This window comes from Notamacropus eugenii, chromosome 1, assembly GCF_028372415.1.
Source record: "Notamacropus eugenii isolate mMacEug1 chromosome 1, mMacEug1.pri_v2, whole genome shotgun sequence".
NCBI lineage: Eukaryota > Metazoa > Chordata > Mammalia > Diprotodontia > Macropodidae > Notamacropus > Notamacropus eugenii.
In genome coordinates this window covers 194,039,770-194,058,209 of record NC_092872.1, presented here as the reverse complement: position 1 = coordinate 194,058,209, position 18,440 = coordinate 194,039,770, and the positions used below count along the sequence as shown (strand labels likewise).

General features: G+C 35.8%; 1 protein-coding gene across 6 annotated transcripts in view; it reads right to left on the bottom strand.

Moving 5' to 3' along the window:
* The window catches only part of ATRNL1 (attractin like 1), a 1,361,117-nt gene that overhangs the window by 1,106,799 nt on the left and 235,878 nt on the right, over positions 1-18,440 (bottom strand). For all 6 annotated transcript variants that reach the window (XM_072623397.1, XM_072623377.1, XM_072623406.1 and 3 more), the window contains exon 13: positions 18,247-18,365. In XM_072623397.1, the coding sequence (XP_072479498.1) occupies positions 18,247-18,365 (119 nt within the window). The remainder of the gene's footprint in view (positions 1-18,246; positions 18,366-18,440) is intronic.

The following is an 18,440-nucleotide window of genomic DNA, read 5'->3' as shown; positions in this document are numbered from 1 at the left end:
GCCACTAATCACATATAAAGATTCCTACAAGTGCATATTAACTTAGAAAACCACCTGCTAACATCATATATGTTTTACTGTATTTTTATTTATTTGGGTTAAATATTTCCCAATTAAAATTTATTCTGGTTCAGCATTCCTTTGGGAGCAGAATTTATGTTTGACACCTCTGTTTTAAGGTAAACATGTTATCTCATTTGATATCAGTGAGGTCAGTGCTATTATTACCATTTTACAAATGAGAAAATTGAGGGTAAGAGAGATTAAGTAATTTGCTCAGAGTCACATGTCTGGTATATATCTGAGGCAGGATTTGAAATTATATCTTCCTGAGTACAAGTCCAGCACTCTGTGTATCACATCACACTATAAAACATTTCATTAAAAGCAACATGTTCTTTAATTCCCAAAGCTATTCTTATAAACTGTGATGGCTATCAAAATAGGATCTTCTGCTGTTTTTGTTGTAGTATTATCAAGTGCCTCTGATTGAATCTTGCCTTTATCAATCAACAGTCTTCACAATGAGTAAAGTGCAGAAACAAGAGTTTCTTTAACTAGAAACAGTATATTTATTTGTAGTGATAATTATTTTAATGTGATGAAAGATCTTTCCCACCTATTGATGGGCTTTCTCATTGTGGGAAGTTAGATTAGGGGAACTGTTTTGTAGGAGGGTCTCAAGTACCTTTTGTTTTTTTTTATTGAGGCACTGGGTCAAAGGGTTGTGATGCCCTCTGACTCTAAAAAAGGTAAAAATACTCTGAGTTGAGATTTTACTTAGGGGCTTAGTTTTTGGTAAGAAGGTTTGAGCGTCAGAGGAGATGTCATGCTTCCCTCTCTGGTAACGAAGGTCAGACAGCTGTACCTGTCTGTTGAATCAAGATCAGGCAGAAGAAGTCATGTCTGTTGATTGCTTTGGGGCTTACTGACTGGGAGTGTTTGTTTGGCCAGATGAGGACTCAGGGAAGCCACTGCCGGCTTTGAGAACCCAGATGTCATGCTTCCCTCTCTGGTAACTAAATTGTCTGTTGAACTCAGGCAGAGGAAGCCACATCTGTTGATATTTTGATTTCTCTGTATTTTCTTTGAAATTCAGGATGCTGAATTTATACACACACACACACACACTTGGCTAAAGGAACTGATATATATATATATATATATATATATATATATATATATATATATATATATATATATATATATACACTTGATTAAAGGAATGATGCACGTGCTTGATTAAAGTGATTGTTTTCCTTTTATGAGTGTAGATCTAACAACCTGTGATAGCAGGCTCCCCTGTGCTTGTTGGGGTGCTTACTGATACACAAACTTACCTATTGCTATTCATAGCATCCTTCTCCCAGTAATCTAGGCTTTACATTCCATACCCAAATAGCTACCAAATTCTGCCCATCTCAAAATCACTCTCATTTGTCCTTTCATTCCCTCTCCTACCACCACCAACCACCACCTGTCAATTCGTCCTTGTCACTCACTTGAACCTTAATAAAAAGTCACCCACTATTTTCTTTATCTTATTCTTTCTACTAGCAATATCCAATACATCTTACATGCTGCTTTTTTTATGGTCAGACACACTTTATTTTAAAATTTAATTTTGTATAATTAACTTAATAGAAAAAAGCAAATATGAATACTTCCACATACAAACCAGAAAATGATTATATAAGGAAGCATGAATGTCTATGCTGCATAGTTTTTTGGGGAAGTATATATTAAATTTGACAAGGTAGCATTTTATTGCTTGCATTCCCTTCTAAATTATTTTTTGCACTATTTTACGTGTTCTGTGTTTCATTGTCATTTTTTCTCTTTTTTTCTGCTTAAAATTAGAATCACCACTTACCAATTCTTTGAACAATTCTCTGCCCACCTCACTAGGAAAAAAATAAGTGTCCCTTTGAACAAATAAGTATAATTTTGTTGTTGTTGTTCAGTCAATGCAGTTGTGTCCGTCTTTTCTGTGATCCCATCTAGGGTTTTCTTGGAAGAGATACGAGAATTGTCTGTCCTTTCCTTCTCCAGCTCATTTTACAGATGAGGAAACTGAGGTAAATAAGGTTAAGTGACTTGCCCAGGGTCAAACAGCTAGTTTCTGAGACATCTGAACTCAGGTCTTCCTGATCCCAGGCCTGGAGCTTTATCCATTCTGCCATGTAGTTGACCACCATAATAAAGCAAAACAAATTACTGCATAGATAATGTCTGGAAATATATTTCTTATTCTAAACCCACATTCCTGCACCTATCTTTCAGGAGATGTTCAACATCAGTGTTGAGTTATGACGGCCCATAACATTGAGCAGAGGTCTTACATCTTTCAAAGTTGTTTTCTTTACAATGTTGTAGTAATTTCAAAAACTGTTCTGGTTTTGCTCAATTCATTCCATATCAGTTCATAAATATATCCCCAGGATTCTTTGAAGTATTCCATTTCATTAATACACCACAACTTGTTTAGTTATTCCCAAATTGATGGGCATGCATTTTGTTTCCAATTCTTTGCTTCAAAAACAGTGTTCTCCTATAAATATTTTTCAACTTCAAAGTTCTTCTTCTCCATCTTTATTCACTTTTGGATATATAATGCTATTTTGGGGACAAAAGTAGGCACAGCTTCAATGCTTTTTGTAGTTTAGTTTCAAATTGCTTTCTAAAATGATTGAATCAAAACCTAAGTAACCAAGTATGGAAGGAATGCAGAAAATTGGGGGAAAAAAACTTTCATAGACAATCTCTCAGAGAGGATGTGATTGGGTGGGAATATTGCTGTGGTACAGGAAATGATGAGCTGGTTGATTTAGAAAAACAAGTAAAGACTTGGACCTATGAAAAAAGATGATATCAGCCTTCAGAGAAACAGACGACAGATACAAATAAGCATAGCACAGTCTTATATATATGTATATCAGTGAATATATGTATGTTTGTAGATTTCTCTGCATGTGCATCTATGTATAAATACACACACACACATCCATACACACACATCCACACTTAATTGTAGCCTTCTTTAGGTTAGGGGAAGGGGGCAAATAAAGTAAAAAGCACACAGCGGAAAACAAAAGAAAACCAACAAGGAAGCAAAGCTGAGCAACTTGAAAAATAATGTGTAGTACTTATTATGTAGATTTTCTTGAAATGTAAATTTCTTGCTCTACAATGAGTCATCTCTTATGGTGCTGTGTGCATGACAATGTTTTTTTTTCTTCTTTTCTCATTTTGTATTTGTTTAAAATAAAAAATTTACAAAAAATTAATGAAATGATTATATTGATTCATTTTAAGTATTATTCAAAGAACTCCTTCCATAACTCTTCCTACCTTAAAAAGGCCTTGATTATGACAAATAAATATAGCCAAGCAGAATAAATCCACACGTTGATCAGACTGAGAAAAGCACTACAGAGTTCATTGTGCACCTACACGTTATCATTTCTCTAGCATGAGGGAGAAGTCACAGGAAAACTGTGGCTATATTTTTGTACATATATATCTTTTCCATCTCTCTGATTACTTTGCAGGGCAAGCCTAGCAGTGACATCACTGGGTCAACCAGTGGTGAATTTGGGGAACAGTTTATAATTGTTTTACAGAACTGTTTGGCGGGGGAGGAGCCAAGATGGCAGAGTAGAAAGATACACATACGCTTAGCTCTTACCCCACAGCCCATAAAATACCTGTAAAGAAGAACTCTCAACAAATTCAAGAGCAGCAGAAGCCACAGAGCAATGGAGTAGAGGAGATTTCTGTTCCAGAGACCTGAAAAACTGATGGGAAAGGTCTGGTGTGCACTGGACATGGAGCAGAGCCCAGCCCTGCCTTGGCCACAGGGCACTGAGAGGAGCCGATCTGAGCAGGCTTCAGGGACAGAATCTCCAGCAGCAGTGCAGGTCCCTCAACCCACAGGTGCCAAGGGTCAGTGCGAGGGTCTTTTCAGCTGGCTGAGAGGGGAGCGGGGTGTCCCCATAACTCAGGCCCCCTCAGGAGGCAGTAGCAGAGGCAGCAGCAGACAGCAGCTCCCAAAGCAGGCAGGAGCCTACAGCCATTGTTGAAGGTCTCCTCATAAACCCCCTGAGGGAACTGAGCCCCATGTGGTGGCCCTGTCCCTACCTGAGCAGCTGAACTTAATCTCACACTGAATAGCAGCTCCACTCCCATAAAAAACCCCTAAGGCTTAAGAGCAGCTCATTTGAATCTAAGCCCCCAAGTGGTGGCTTGGCAGAACTGGAAGTGAGGTGGTTGTGGAGAGAAAATTCAGAAGCCAAGTAACTGGATGGGAAAATGCCCAAAAAAGGGAAAAAAAATAAGACCATAGAAGATTACTTTCTTGGGGAACAGGTGTCTCCCCCCATCCTTTCAGATGAGGAAGAACAAGACATACTGTCAGAGGAAGTCAAGGTCTCTGCCTCCAAAGGGAACTTAAAATGGGCTCAGGCAATAGAAGACCTTAAAAAACAAGTTAGCAGCTTACTAAAGGAGAATCAAAAAAATGCTGAGGAAAATAATGGCTTTAAAAAAAGGCTAACTCAATTGGAAAAAGAGGTCCAAAAAGCCAATGAGCAGAAGGAGGTTTTAAAAATCAGAATTAGCCAAATAGAGGAGAAGGTTCAAATGCTCACTGAACAAAATAATTCATTGAAACAGAAAATTGAGTTCAGGGAAATGAATGACTATGAGATAAACCAAGCAGTTAAAAAACAAAACCAAAAATTTGAAAAAATAGAAGATAATGTGAAACATCTCATTGGAAATACAACAGGCCTGGAAAATAGATCCAGGAGAAACAATTTAAAAATTATTGGTCTACCTGAAAGCCATGATCAAAAAAAGAGCCGAGACATTATCTTCCATGATATTATCAAGGAAAACTGCCCTGATGTTATAGAATCAGAGGGCAAAATGGATATTGAAAGAATTCATCATTCACCTCCTGAAAGAAACCTGAACAGAGAAATTCCTAGGAATATTGTGGCCAAAATTTCAGGGTTCCCAGATCAAGGAGAAAATAATGCAAGCAGCTAGAAAGAAACAATTTGAGTACTGTGGAAATACAATCAGGATAACACAGGATCTGGCGGCTTCAACATTAAGGGATTGAAAGGCTTGGAGTAGGATATTTCAGAAGTCAAAGGAACTGGGACTGAAACCAAGAATCACCTACCCAGCAAACCTGAACATAATACTTCAAGAGAAAAAATGGTTCATTCAGTGATATAGTCGAATTTCAAGAATTCATGTTGAGGAAAACACCAGATCTGTTTTTAAAAATTTGACTTCGAAGACAAAAATCAAGAGAAACATGAAAAGGTAAACAGAAAAGAAAAATCATAAAAGACTCTCTAAAGATGAACTGTTTACATTACTATATGGAAAGAAAATATTTTTCACTCTTGAATCTTTTCTCAGTATTTGAGTAGTAGGAGAGATTGTACATATACACACACGTACACATAGATAGAGAGTACAGGGTGTGTTATATCAGAAGAGATGATATCCACATACGCACAAAAAATAAAATAAAATAAAATAAAATAAAATAAAAATTAAGGGGTGAAGGAGGAAAATTCCGGGAAGAGAAAGGGAGTAATGGAATAGGGCAGGCTATAACTCATAAAAGAGATAAGAAAAATCTTATTCAATGGAGGAGATAAGGGAGAAGGGGAGAGAGGGGAAAAATAAAGCTACTCTCCCCATGTGTGGCTGAAGAAGGGAATAACATGCTCACTAAATTTGATATGAAAATTTATACACACCACAGGAAAGTAGGAGAGGAAGCAACAAGTGGAGCGAGGGGAATGTTAGAAGGGAGGGCAAATGGGAGAAGGGAGTCACTAGAAATAAACACTTTCAAGAAGGGACAAGGTCAATTGTAGGGGGGAAAATAAGAGGGGATAAGGTAGGTCAGAGGGCAATATAATTAGTATTACATAACATGATTACTATGGAAGTCTTTTGCAAAATAACACATATTTAGTCTGTATTGAATTGCTTGCCTTCTCAGTAGGGCTGGGGAGGGAGTGGGGGAGGGAGAGAAGTTGGAATTCAAAGTATTAGAAACAAATGTTGAGAATTTTTATTACATATAATTGGGAAATAAGAACTACAGGGACAGGGGTATGGAAATTTATCTTGCCCTGCAAGAAAAGAGAGAAGATGGGGATAGGAGAAGGATGGGGTGTGATGGGGGGGAGGGTACATTGAGGGAAGGAGTAATCAGAATGCAAGCTATTAGGAGGCAGAGGGAGGGGAGTGATGGGGAGAAAAATTGGACATGTTACAAAGTGAGGTAAAAGCAATTAGTATTAAAACAATAGACTGAATTAATTACTGAGAATATATCAATGACATCTTTAGTTTGGAGAAAAGAATTTCAGTCTAAATTTCCTAGAGGAAGGTAACCTCAGGTAAAATTTGGCATTGATGGAAAACTCAAGGTTTTAATGGTAAATTTGATTTTATGATTGCCATTTAATCAGGAACTAGAACATGTATAAAAAGACATGTAAGACACTTGAGACTTGCCTCAAAAGATATTCCTTAGCCAAAGTGAAACTATAATCCTATTTGAAACCTGATTATTGGAACTTGCCATTTTTAGATACTATTAAGTGACTATTCTTCTGAGTCTAACTCCAGGTATTGGTAGCAAGAAAGGCGATCAGAGCCTCCAATACATGATGCCAGTAAGCTGATGAGATGCTGGTATGAACTGCATAGGTGATCTCAAGGGAAGGGTGGGAGAGCGGCTGTTCAGCATGGGCTGAGGTAGGATTTTCCTGACTCAATTTCCCCACTGACACCTGGCAGACTTTAAGCCTGACTAAATGCAAGTGGATAATCTAATTCTGCCTGGAATTGACATGAAGCTGGGGAGATATTGTATCCCTGCAATGTCCTTAATATTGGTGGCAATTTCCTGTAGTCAAAAGGTTTATAAGCTTAATACCAGATCTATTCAATTATAGATTATGGGTAGGGGAACATCCAAGGTTGTCTAAAATTAAGCTATTAGGCATAGGACTTTAGACCAACAACAATAAGCTAGGGTCCTTTAATTCTTAGTAATACTGTGGAGGTAATCAGGTCAAGAGCTTGTGAAGTTAGCAACATAAACATTATTTGTGTCTCAGTTGGTTAATGTTTAAAAAAAAGATTTTTTGTGGTCCATATTGTAAATGCTTTAAAAAAGAAGTATCACCTGACCAAAAGTTTGAATTGCTTTATGTTATAAACTGTGTTAAAAATAAATAATAAAAAAAAATTGTTTGGCTAATTCATAGTGTCCATCTTCCCACAATCCCTCCAACAATTGAAATAACATTACTTCAAGGGATAAACAGGCTAGGAATATTCAGGAATGGTCTCATTTAGGAGGTAGTACTTTAGTATATTTTTGAAAGAAACAAGAGTATCTAAGAGATAAAAGTCAGGAGAACAAACCTTTCTGGCATCAGAGGCTATGGGGTAGCACTAGATAAAATATCTTTTGTAAGAGAGACCAAGTGGTCTTGTTTGGCCAAATTAGTATAACAAGAATAATAATGTACGTAATAAGTTTAGAAAGGCATGTTGGAGCTAGGTTGTGAAGAACAAGTCACAAATGAAGGAAAGTATTTGACTCTATATGTAAGAATTACTTGAGTTTATTATTCAGGAGAATGACACTTTTATAAAGAACAATGGATGCTATACAATTACAGATACTTACAATTAGAGCAATTAGATCCCAGTTCCAAAATAAGTCTAAAGTCAAGAAGTAGGCTAGAAGAATGAGCAAACAAACAGAAAGGAATCTCATCATTAAATGCCATTAGGGTTACAGGAATACTCAAGACACAAACCCAGAAGAGAATGATCTCAAAATATCTGTAAGCAAAGCCTCAGAGTAAAACCAGGTTTGGAAATAAACTCATCTAGAGTTTCTAGAAGAGATGAAGCAATAGTTTTAAAAAGAGTTAAAATATTTTTATTAATGAAATGAGAGTACTTGAGGAAAAAGTGGAAAAATAAATGAGAGTTACAGTAGAAAGAAATGGAAAGGGCATTAATAGCATGACAATAGGGTGACATATCATCCAAGGAAAAAACTCCCTGAAAATTAAAATGGTCCAAATGAATGTCAATGACTCCATGAGATAATATGAAATATCAGAACAAAGTCAAAAGATTGCAGAAATAGAAAAAAAATGTAAGGTATCTCATGGCAAAAACTGACCAGGAAAATAGAATAAGGAGAAAATATTTAAGAATCATTGGACTACCTGAAAACTAAAAATAACACAGCCTGATATTTAAAGAAATCTTAAAAAAAAAAACTGCCCATATCTTTAAGAATCAAAGAACAGAAAAGAAACAGAAAGAAATAATTGGTCACCTCCAGAAAAATACCAAAATGAAAACTTTCAGGAATATCACAGCCCAAATACAGAGCAAATCTGGTCAAAAGAAAAAATGCTGCAATAGTCAAAAAAGAAAGAATTCACATACTGAGGAGTCACAGGGTAACACATGACATAGCAGCCACCACTATGAAGAAGAGATTTAAAAAACATATATTCCAGAAGGAAAAGTAAATAGGCTGATAGGAATGATTTACTCGACAAAATTTACTCAGCATGATCCTACTGGGGGGGAAATGGATCTTTAATGCATTAGAAGGCTTCTAAGCACTCCAGGTAAAAATTAGCTATACAGATACTTGGCTGTTTGAACATAGGAGTAAAGTGAAACACAAAAAAGTAAACATTAATGAACAATCATATCTGTCTAAAGATGGATGAACCACTCATATTCAAATATGGGAAGACAAAACATGTTTCCTCTGAACCCTATCATGATCAGGAGACATAACGTTGAGTCTAATTAGACAAGGTCTCAGAGTGTTTTCTTATGTCTTGAGATCTTAATGGAAAGAGACAGAAGAGGAACAAACTGGTGTGGAGGAAGAGAAAGGAAGGTTAGAGGAAATTATCTCACATAATCAGTGTACAAGTACACAGGTATACAAAGAGAAAGGAGGAGGGCACTTGGACTTAACTCTCTCTGAACTGATCAAAGTAGGTAAGACTACACACACACATATACAGTTCATTGAAAAAAAAATTTCACTAACAAGGAAATAGGAGAGGAGAAGAGAGAAGGTGTATTTAGAGGAAGATTAAGTTGAGGAAAGGCAACTATGTGGAGGAAAGGCAACTATCCTGGGTCTGAGTCAGGAAGACTCCTCTTCTTCCATTCAAATCTAGCTTCAGATGCTTACTAGCTGTGTGACATCAGGCAAGTCACATAACCCTATTTATCTCAGTTTCTTCATCTATAAAATTAGCCAGAGAAAGAAATGGCAAACCATTCCAGTATCTTTGCCCAGAAAACCCCAAATGGGATCACAAAGAGTCAGACATGACTGAAAATGACTAAAGAGCAAACAGATTAAGGAAAAGATTAGTCCTAAACAAAACAAATCCTAAGAATGTACAAAAATACTGATAACTCTGTTTGAGGTACCAAAGAATTGGAATCTGAAGGGGGTACACATAAATTGGGGAATGGTTTGACAAGAGTATATGAATATGCTATAATATTAATTGGGAGGTAGGTGGGAGAGAAGATGGAAATATATATCTGTACATACATAAATCTAATTTTTAGAAGCATATGCTATCTGTATAAAAAGTATCTGCACAGAGATAACTGAATCCATGGAAGCTGATAAGAACACCAGAAGAATAGAGGAAAAGAGAAAATAAGAGAAGACAAAACATGGGTGATTATACAGGAAAGACAACTAAGAAGGAGTAGGAAGGACAGGAGGAGATCCAAGAAAGTGTTCTTTGTCCTTCATTTTTGAAGAGGACCAATGACCTCACAGATAATGTCTTGATTTGCATGTGACCTGGATTTAAGGAAAAAAGAATTGTGCTAAGTCACCAGCCTTACTCTGTCTTCCAGACTCACTGCCATCCAGTGACAGGGCAAAAGTCAAGATGACTTGTGATGGCCTAAGATGCAGTGGATGACCTTGGCATCTTCCATGTCTGACCAAACACTAAGTTCTCCACAGTCCCTGCTTCAGCTGCCTTCATGACCTTTGAAATAAATTGTTCTCATCCAACCATCCTGTCAAGGAAAGTCTTCAGATGTTTGTAGTAGACATCCCCCTAACTCACTGATGGGTTTGAGGCCTGTCAGTTACCCTCAACTTGGTTTAGCCTATCTACAAAGAAGATTTTACCAGGGTGCAGCCCTGGTGCGTGCTACAGTTTTTTGGAGTCAAAGGTGAGAAAGTACTTTGTCATGAAAACCCAGAAAGGAAATGGAATCCAGGAGATGGGTCTGGAAAGATAAAAAGTGATTAGGATGGAGGAATACTGAGAAAAGGTAGCAAGACTGAGAGAATAAGATGTTATCAGTAAAGTTAGGGAAAGCAGTTTTAATTCATGAAAACTGCAAATGCCAGATTGCAAAGAGTTGAGAAGTGAGGGGTAAAGCAACTAAGAAAGTGGAAGCAAGAACTATAAATAGCTTTATCTAGTATAACTATGAATACCACTTCACTGGGGATATTAAGGAATTTATTAATAATTCATTCATACATCTTTTTATTTTTTTAATAGTAATATTCTATAGAACTTTTTGTTTTGCTTTACTAAGGAAGAATAAAGGTATATTTAAAATATTCAGTGGCTCTTAGAAAAATTCATCTGAATTATCTAATAAATTTCAAATTGACCAATAAAAATTACTAAAAATGCCTAAACAAAATATTATAATATCAAACAGAATAATAACATGCTATCAAAATTTAACACATTAGCTATCTAAATCCACTTGCTGCTCTTAATTAAGAAAAACATTATTGTTAATAGTTGTTTATTGCTAGATACTGAAACAGTATAAGTACTGGCAGGACCAATATAATTAATAATGTAGAAAGTTGACTGTTCTTTTGAAACATATTTGATGTTTTTATTGGACCACTGAATCAGATGCACATTAGTAAAAAGACTTCAAAAATATATTATATTTCTATACTCAATATATTGACATATATTGATTTATAAATTCATGATGAAAATCTCTGAGAGGCAAGCAGTATACTTAGCCTATTATGGCAAAATATAGCACAGAATATGCAACTTATAATTTTTTAAAAGTGGCCAATAACAAAATTATATGTACTTGCACAGATTTCACAGTAAAAGTCTAATAGATCTTTCTGTACCCATTAATATTTGATTTAGTTTAGTCATCAGACGTACTGATAAAATAGCCTAAACAGTACAACTGAATAAAATGTAAAATACAAGTGAGTACCATCTGCTCTCTTATACTATCCCAAAGTAATTCTTCACTTATTAATATTATCAAAAACAAAAACCTGAAGCAAAAAGGCCACTTTATAAAATGATTCCTTGATAGTGTTTACATATATATATAAACATAGAATTTTAATATTATATAACATATGTGTGTGTGTGTGTGTGTGTATAATGGGAATTTTCAAGAAAAATAACCTCAAGCTTTTCCAACAATGTTAAAAAGAAATTTGCAGGCAAAATTTTTGCAATACTGTTTCAAACTGTATTCCCTTATTCTCAGCCCTTATTTTCCTTAACTCTACTCTCCACATTGCTTGTGGTAAATCTCATCGAATTTAAATGAGTCTAAAAGTTAATTTGTATTTTTAAAATATTGTCAAGTAACAAGATTATAATTTGAAGGGAACTGAAGAAAGTAATAGTTATAATGGGTATGGTCTGAAACTATAAATACATATAAATGTACCAAATCAAAGGACCACACATTATCATTCAAAGTCTTCAAATTTACCTTTTTAAGTTCTGAATACTATTTTGGCATACAATAAGAAAACTAAAATATGGTAAAGATAAAGGAAGAAATATTTTTCCCATTTCATCAGATAACTCTCTTTTGACTACATTTTCTTTTATTTCCTCTGCTTCCAACAATCTTTACCTTGGGAAATATACTTAATTCCTTGTAGATTACAAAAAACAATAAAATATGTAAATTTTTTCTCATTTGGTCAACTTGTATAATGTTTAATTATTTCTGTGGGAAATTATTTTTACTAATAATATTTTATTATTTCCTCAATTATATGTCAAAACAATTTTTAGCATTAATTTTTAAAAGATTTTGAGTACCAAAATTTTCCTTCCCCTCCCCTCTTCCTAAAATGGTAGGTAATTTGATATAGGTTATACATATATTATCAAGTAAAATATATTTCCACATTAGTCACAGTTGTGAAAGAAGAAACAGATCAATAGGGAAAAAAACATGAAAAAGAACAAAGTGAAAAAAGTATGTCTCGATTTGCATTCAGAGTCCATCAGTTCTTTATCTGGATATGGATAGCATTTTCCTTCTTGTGTCCTTTATACTTGTCTTAGATCATTGTATTGCAGAGAAGAGCTGTGTCATTCATACTTGATTATCACATAATGTAGTAACACAGTAGACTATGGATGTTTTCCTGGTTCTACTCATTTCCCTTTGCAGTAATTCACACAAGTCTTTTCAGGTTTTACTGAAATCTGCCTGTTTATCATTTCTGTAAACAATAGTATTCCATCACATTCATATACAACAGCTTGTTCAGCCATTTCCCAATTGATGGGCAACCCTCAATTTCCAATATTTTGCCACCATGAAAAGGACTACTATAAATATTTTTGCACATGTTGGTCCTGATTGTGACTCCCTTATACTTCAATTGTTTCTTTCTGGTCACTTGTAGTATTTTTCCCTTGACCAAATAATTCTGAAATTTGGCTATAATGTTCCTTTCATTTTTGGTTTTGGGATCTCTTTCCTGAAATAATTGGTGGATTCTTTCAATGCCTAGTTTGATCTCTAATCAGGATATTAGGACAGTATTCCTTGATAATTTCTTGGAAGCTGCTGTCCAGGTTTTCCTTTTGATTATGGCTTTCAAGTAGTCCAGTGATTCTGACATTGTCTCTCCTGGATCTATTTTACAGGTCAGCTGTTTTTCCCATGAGACATTTTACATTTTCTTTTATTTATTCATTCTTTTGAATTTGTGTGATTGATTCTTGATGTCTCATGGAGTCAACAGCTTCCACTTGCCCAATTAAAACTTTCAAGGAATTAGTTCCTCGATTAGCTTTTGTACTTCCTTTTCCATTTGGCCAGTTCTACTTTCTAAGTGTTTTTTTCATAATTCTCTTGCAACACTCTCATTTCTTTTCCCAATTTTTCTTCTACATTTGTTATATGATTTTTTAATTCCTTTTTGAGCTCTTGTATGAATTCTTTCTGGACTCGGGAACACTTCCCATTTTTCTTTGGGGTTCCTTCCACAAGTGTTTTGACATTGCTGTCCTCTTCTGAGTTTGTGTCCTTGTCTTCATTGTCACCATTATAACTTTCTATGATCAGATTCTTTTTTGTTGTTTTTGTTGACCTTTTTTTGGTCATTTTCCTTTAAATTTGAGGGGCGCTGTCTCATGCTTCTTGTGCCAGTGGCTGCAGGACATGGCTATTTATCTGGTGCTACACTGGTGTTTTCCTGAGGCACACAGGGGACTTGTGTCTGGTGCTATACTGAAGGGATAAAATGGGTGACTGATGCTGCTGGAGGCCATAAGGTTCTGGTAGTTTACCTGGTGCTGAGGTGAGGTCCTAGTGCTGGTGTCTGGCATGTGCTGAGGCTGGTGGGATGTTTCTGCATTTTCTCAGGGCTACAGTGAAGTACTTGCCTGCCTGGCCTCTTTCAACTGCCTGTTTGCCCAGGGCTAAACTGAAGCATGTAGCAGTTCTTCAAGCTGGAATCTGCCAGTTCCCCTGGCTATGCTGAGTGACATGGGGGGTTGTGGTATTGGCATTTGCCTGTTCCACACTGGGGCTCAGGATCTCCTTGCTGAGGTGAAGGCTTGCTGCTGACTTGCTGGGATGTTTCCTGTCCTAGACCAAGTTCCCCTTTCACTCAAGTGAGACAGATATTTCTCATCATCTGCCAAGTTTCTTGGGGTAAAAGATTGTTTCACTCCTTCTTTTTGCTAGTTCTGCTGTACCAGGATTTCTTTTGGGGCACTATTTTATGGTTTTTTGGAGGGGAATATGGGAGAGTTACAGTGATTTAATGCTTACTCCACTATTTTAGCTCCTGGAAGTCCTGCTTAATTATTTTTAACCAATAATAACAACAGATGGCACATATCACAATCTACAAAGTGTTTTACATAAACTATAAGTGAAAAGAGCATCATATTTAGAATCTGATGATCTGGTTTCAAATTTCTTGCTCTACCACTTAATACATACGTAATGTTGTGCAAATATCTTCTCCCTGTGCCTCAAGTTTTTCATTTGTGAAATGAAAGGTTTGGACTGCATGACCTCTATTATCCTATTATCTCATTATATCTTAATGATATCACAGTAAGATGCGCACTACAGGTATTATCCCCCTCTTATGGGTGAAATCACCAGTTCAGAAGATTTATGTCACTTGTCTATGGTCATTGAGTCAATAAGCATCATAGGTGGGGTTAAGGACTTGAACAACCATCCTCCCGACCCACCATACTACACTATCCTTATCATCAATAAAACAACTTTTTTATCCATTTTCCACTGGGCTTTTTCATTTTAGTTCCTTCCAGATTGTTTGCCTCTTCTAGTTTACATGGATAGATGATATTTTGAGGGTAGTTATATGACCAAAGAAGAAATATCCTTTTTGTTGTTAATCAGCCATTTTCAATGTACTTCAAAAGTTAGGAATGTTTATCACCATGTCATAAAATTATAAAAAATTATATAAATATTGGGGAAAACCACTCATAAGAACACATAATAATATAGCTTCATAATATCCTACATTTACTCAAGATTCTTATTAGAGAAAGTTCTAGATAGAATGTATTATGATATATAGATTGAATTAAGATATATGGGTATACAAGTTGTTAGTGTCTAAGACTGAATATATTCTGGGTTATAGAGATCGGTATTCAGTTAAAGAAGTGATCTTGCCATCACTTATAAGTATTTCAAATCTATGTTCATGAACTCTGATACTCCTTATTCTGATATTTATAATTTTTTTCATTCTTTCTTTACCCTAACATTGTTTTTTATCCTCATCGTGACCTCTAATTCTTTCATGCCTAAGTTCTTTCACAGGCTATTATCGCTATGCTGGTTTGCTCTCCCCTCCCTTCCCTATGGTAATCCCTTGGAGAACCAACAATTCTACATTGTCCTCTACACATAGGAGTTCACTATCCCAATTGCCATAGTTGTCAAATCAAATCTTTTCATCCCTCCTCAAATTTCCCATGCCACTCCATCCCCTAGCAGTGTGCTAAAACCAGATACCAGGCCTTGAAAGCTAATTGCTAAATTTTCAATGTGAGCATTTACATCTCAAAAATTGGCAGTCACTAAAATCATGGCTTCATTTACTGTCCTGTTGATTAAATTTAAGAAAGTGACAAAGAAAATATGAGTAATGAAAATTAAACTTTAAAAATAGGTCATCTATACATTTTTGGGAAAATCAGCTGATAAATATGTACTAGCATTCCCCTGTCCTCCTTCAAACTTCTCAGCTGAGAAATGTGCCTCATACTTCACTGAATAAATTGAAGTTAATCATCAAGAACTCCTTGGTTCTCCCCTCCTCCACATTTTGTATCACTCAGATATTGTCAGTCAAGTAAACAAGTTATTAAGCATCTGCTATGTGCCATCCGTTGAGCTAAGTGCTAGAAATACAAAAAAAGCCAAGACAATTTCTGCTAGACAATCTGAAGGCCGAGACAACCTGCAACTATGTACAAACAAGCTATACACAGGAAAAATTGGAAATTTACCTCACGCGGAGAGGTAAATTTGTCTCAAATGAAGAGGCAAACGTTTTCTTTACCGAAGCAAACTTTTCTATATGCACCTAAAATTCCATTCCATTCTGTCTTCTCTAGCAGATTAACCCTCTCAACATTACCACTCTCTCAATTATCTTCAATCTCTCTGTCTACTGGCTGCTTCCCTACAATCTAAAACAAATCCATCTTTCCCATCCTTAAGAAACTCTCACTTGATCCCCAGTTCCCTGCTAGTTATTGTTCTATATCTCTCCTCCTTTTTGAGGGGTAAAGTCCTAGTGAAAGCTATCAACAACTGGTATCTCATTCCTCTCCTTTTCTACTCTCCTAAACCTTCCGAAGTCTGGCTTGAAACCTCACCATCCAAATGAAACTGTTCTTTCAGAGACATTAATGATCCTTAATTGACAAATCTAATGGTCTTTTGTTTCAGTTCCCATACTTATGGACCTCTCTTTAGCTTTTGTCACTTTAAATAACTGTTTATTTCTTCTCCTTGATATTCTCTTCTTTCCAGGCTTTGATGACATTGCCCTTTTTGGATTCTCTTCCTACCTGTCTGACCTCTCCTCAGTTTCCTTTGCTGAATCTTTATTCATTTCATATCCACTAATCATGGGTGTCCTCTAGGACTCTGTCCTGGGCCCTCTTCTCTTCTCCTATTCCATTTTTCTTGATGGTCTCATCAGCTCCAATGGATTCAATTATCCCTTTCTTCAGAGTATTTTTAGATCTACCTCCGACCTCTCTCTTTCTTTAGCTCCAGTCTCACATCTCTAATTGCCAACCAAATATTTCAAATTGAATATCCCTCAATAGTCCAAAGATGAACTAGTTCAAAGTCCAAGTAGTTCAAAGTCCTAGTTATCTTTCCCCCAAAATCCTCCTCTCTTTCTAACTTCTCTATTACTCCTAGTCACTGAGGCTTGTAACCTAGGTGTCAACCTCAACTTTCTCTCTCTCTCCCCCATCTTCTATATCTAATCTGTTGCCAAGTCCTATAGATTCCACATTTGCAACAACCCTCATATTTGCTACCCTTTCTCATCTGACACTGCTATTGCCATGGCAGAGATCTCTATCACCTCTTACCTCACCTATTTCAATAGCCTAGATGTTGGTCTCCTTGCCTCAGGTGTCTCCTCCATTTTAGTCCATCCTCGACTCAGATGTTAAAGTGATCATTCTAAAGTTTATCTTTGATCACATCACCACCCACTCAAAAACTCTAGTGACTCTTTATTACTTCTAGTATCAAATATAAAATCCTTTTGTTTAGCTTTTAAAGCCATTCATAACCTGGCCCCTTCTTTTCAGTCCTACACTTTATTCCTTTCCATATATTTAATGATATTGTGGGACTTAATCTGGTTACTATTTCTTAAACATGTAGTTCCATCTCCTAATTCCATGCCTTTCACTGGCTGTCCCTTATACGTGGAATGTTTTCCCTTCTTTTTTCCCTCTCCTGGCTTCTTTCATCCCACATTTCTGCAAGAGGCCTATACTAGTCTCTTCCCCATTGTCCACATATACATGTGCATACCACTTGCTAATATTCACTCTCTGAGATTTTCATTTTTTATACAACTGTATATACATATATATACATATATTTATATATATCTGCATGTATATATATATCTGTTTCTATACAACTGTATATACATATTTATATATATATATATCTGCATTTATATATAAATATGTATTTATATATACATCTGTGTGTGTATATTGTCTACACCTTCAATCTCTTTTTGCCGTTCTTTGTATCCCTACTGCTTAGCATAGTGCATCACAAATAAGATGTCCTTAATAAATGCTTATTGACTGACAAGTTGGCAAAGGATTTGTGAAACTAGCATACCATCTTCCTTGCTGGCTACTACTAAATCAAAACTCTCAGTGACTTCAGACTACAGTTTGAGAATGAGAATCTTAACATAAATATTTTACAAGGGTTTGTTTTTTCCACACTTATGGTTACTATATTTGAACAAAAATCTAAATGATCCCAGGAAGTGGAAACTTTTCTAAATATTATTTTATGATAATCTATCACTCAAAATTATAACAAAGTAAAACAAGGAAGGAGGTAGTCAAAATCCTAAGAAAATAAGCTGTCATAAACTTGTTTTTTTCATTTTCATTCTCTGAACTAATAATGTATAAAGAAGTGATAAAGTATATATTTTCACATATTCTTGATATATACTCATATATCTTTCACATATTTTCACATATAACCTACCATTTTTGGCACCTCTAAATATTGAGCTAATAAAAAAAGCCACAACATTGACTACATAACCATGTACCCATAAATACTAACCATACTACAGTTACTGTTTGCTGAAATGCACTTCTTGTCATCACACCACTGGCACCCATTTGTATTGGCAGTACAGCTGGCACAATCTGCATATCTGTAACATCTGTCATCAGTGGCAGCTGTAATACAAATGAGAGACAAAGCAAAACATCAGCGTGAAAGATAAAAATGTCACACTTTTGAATTCACACATT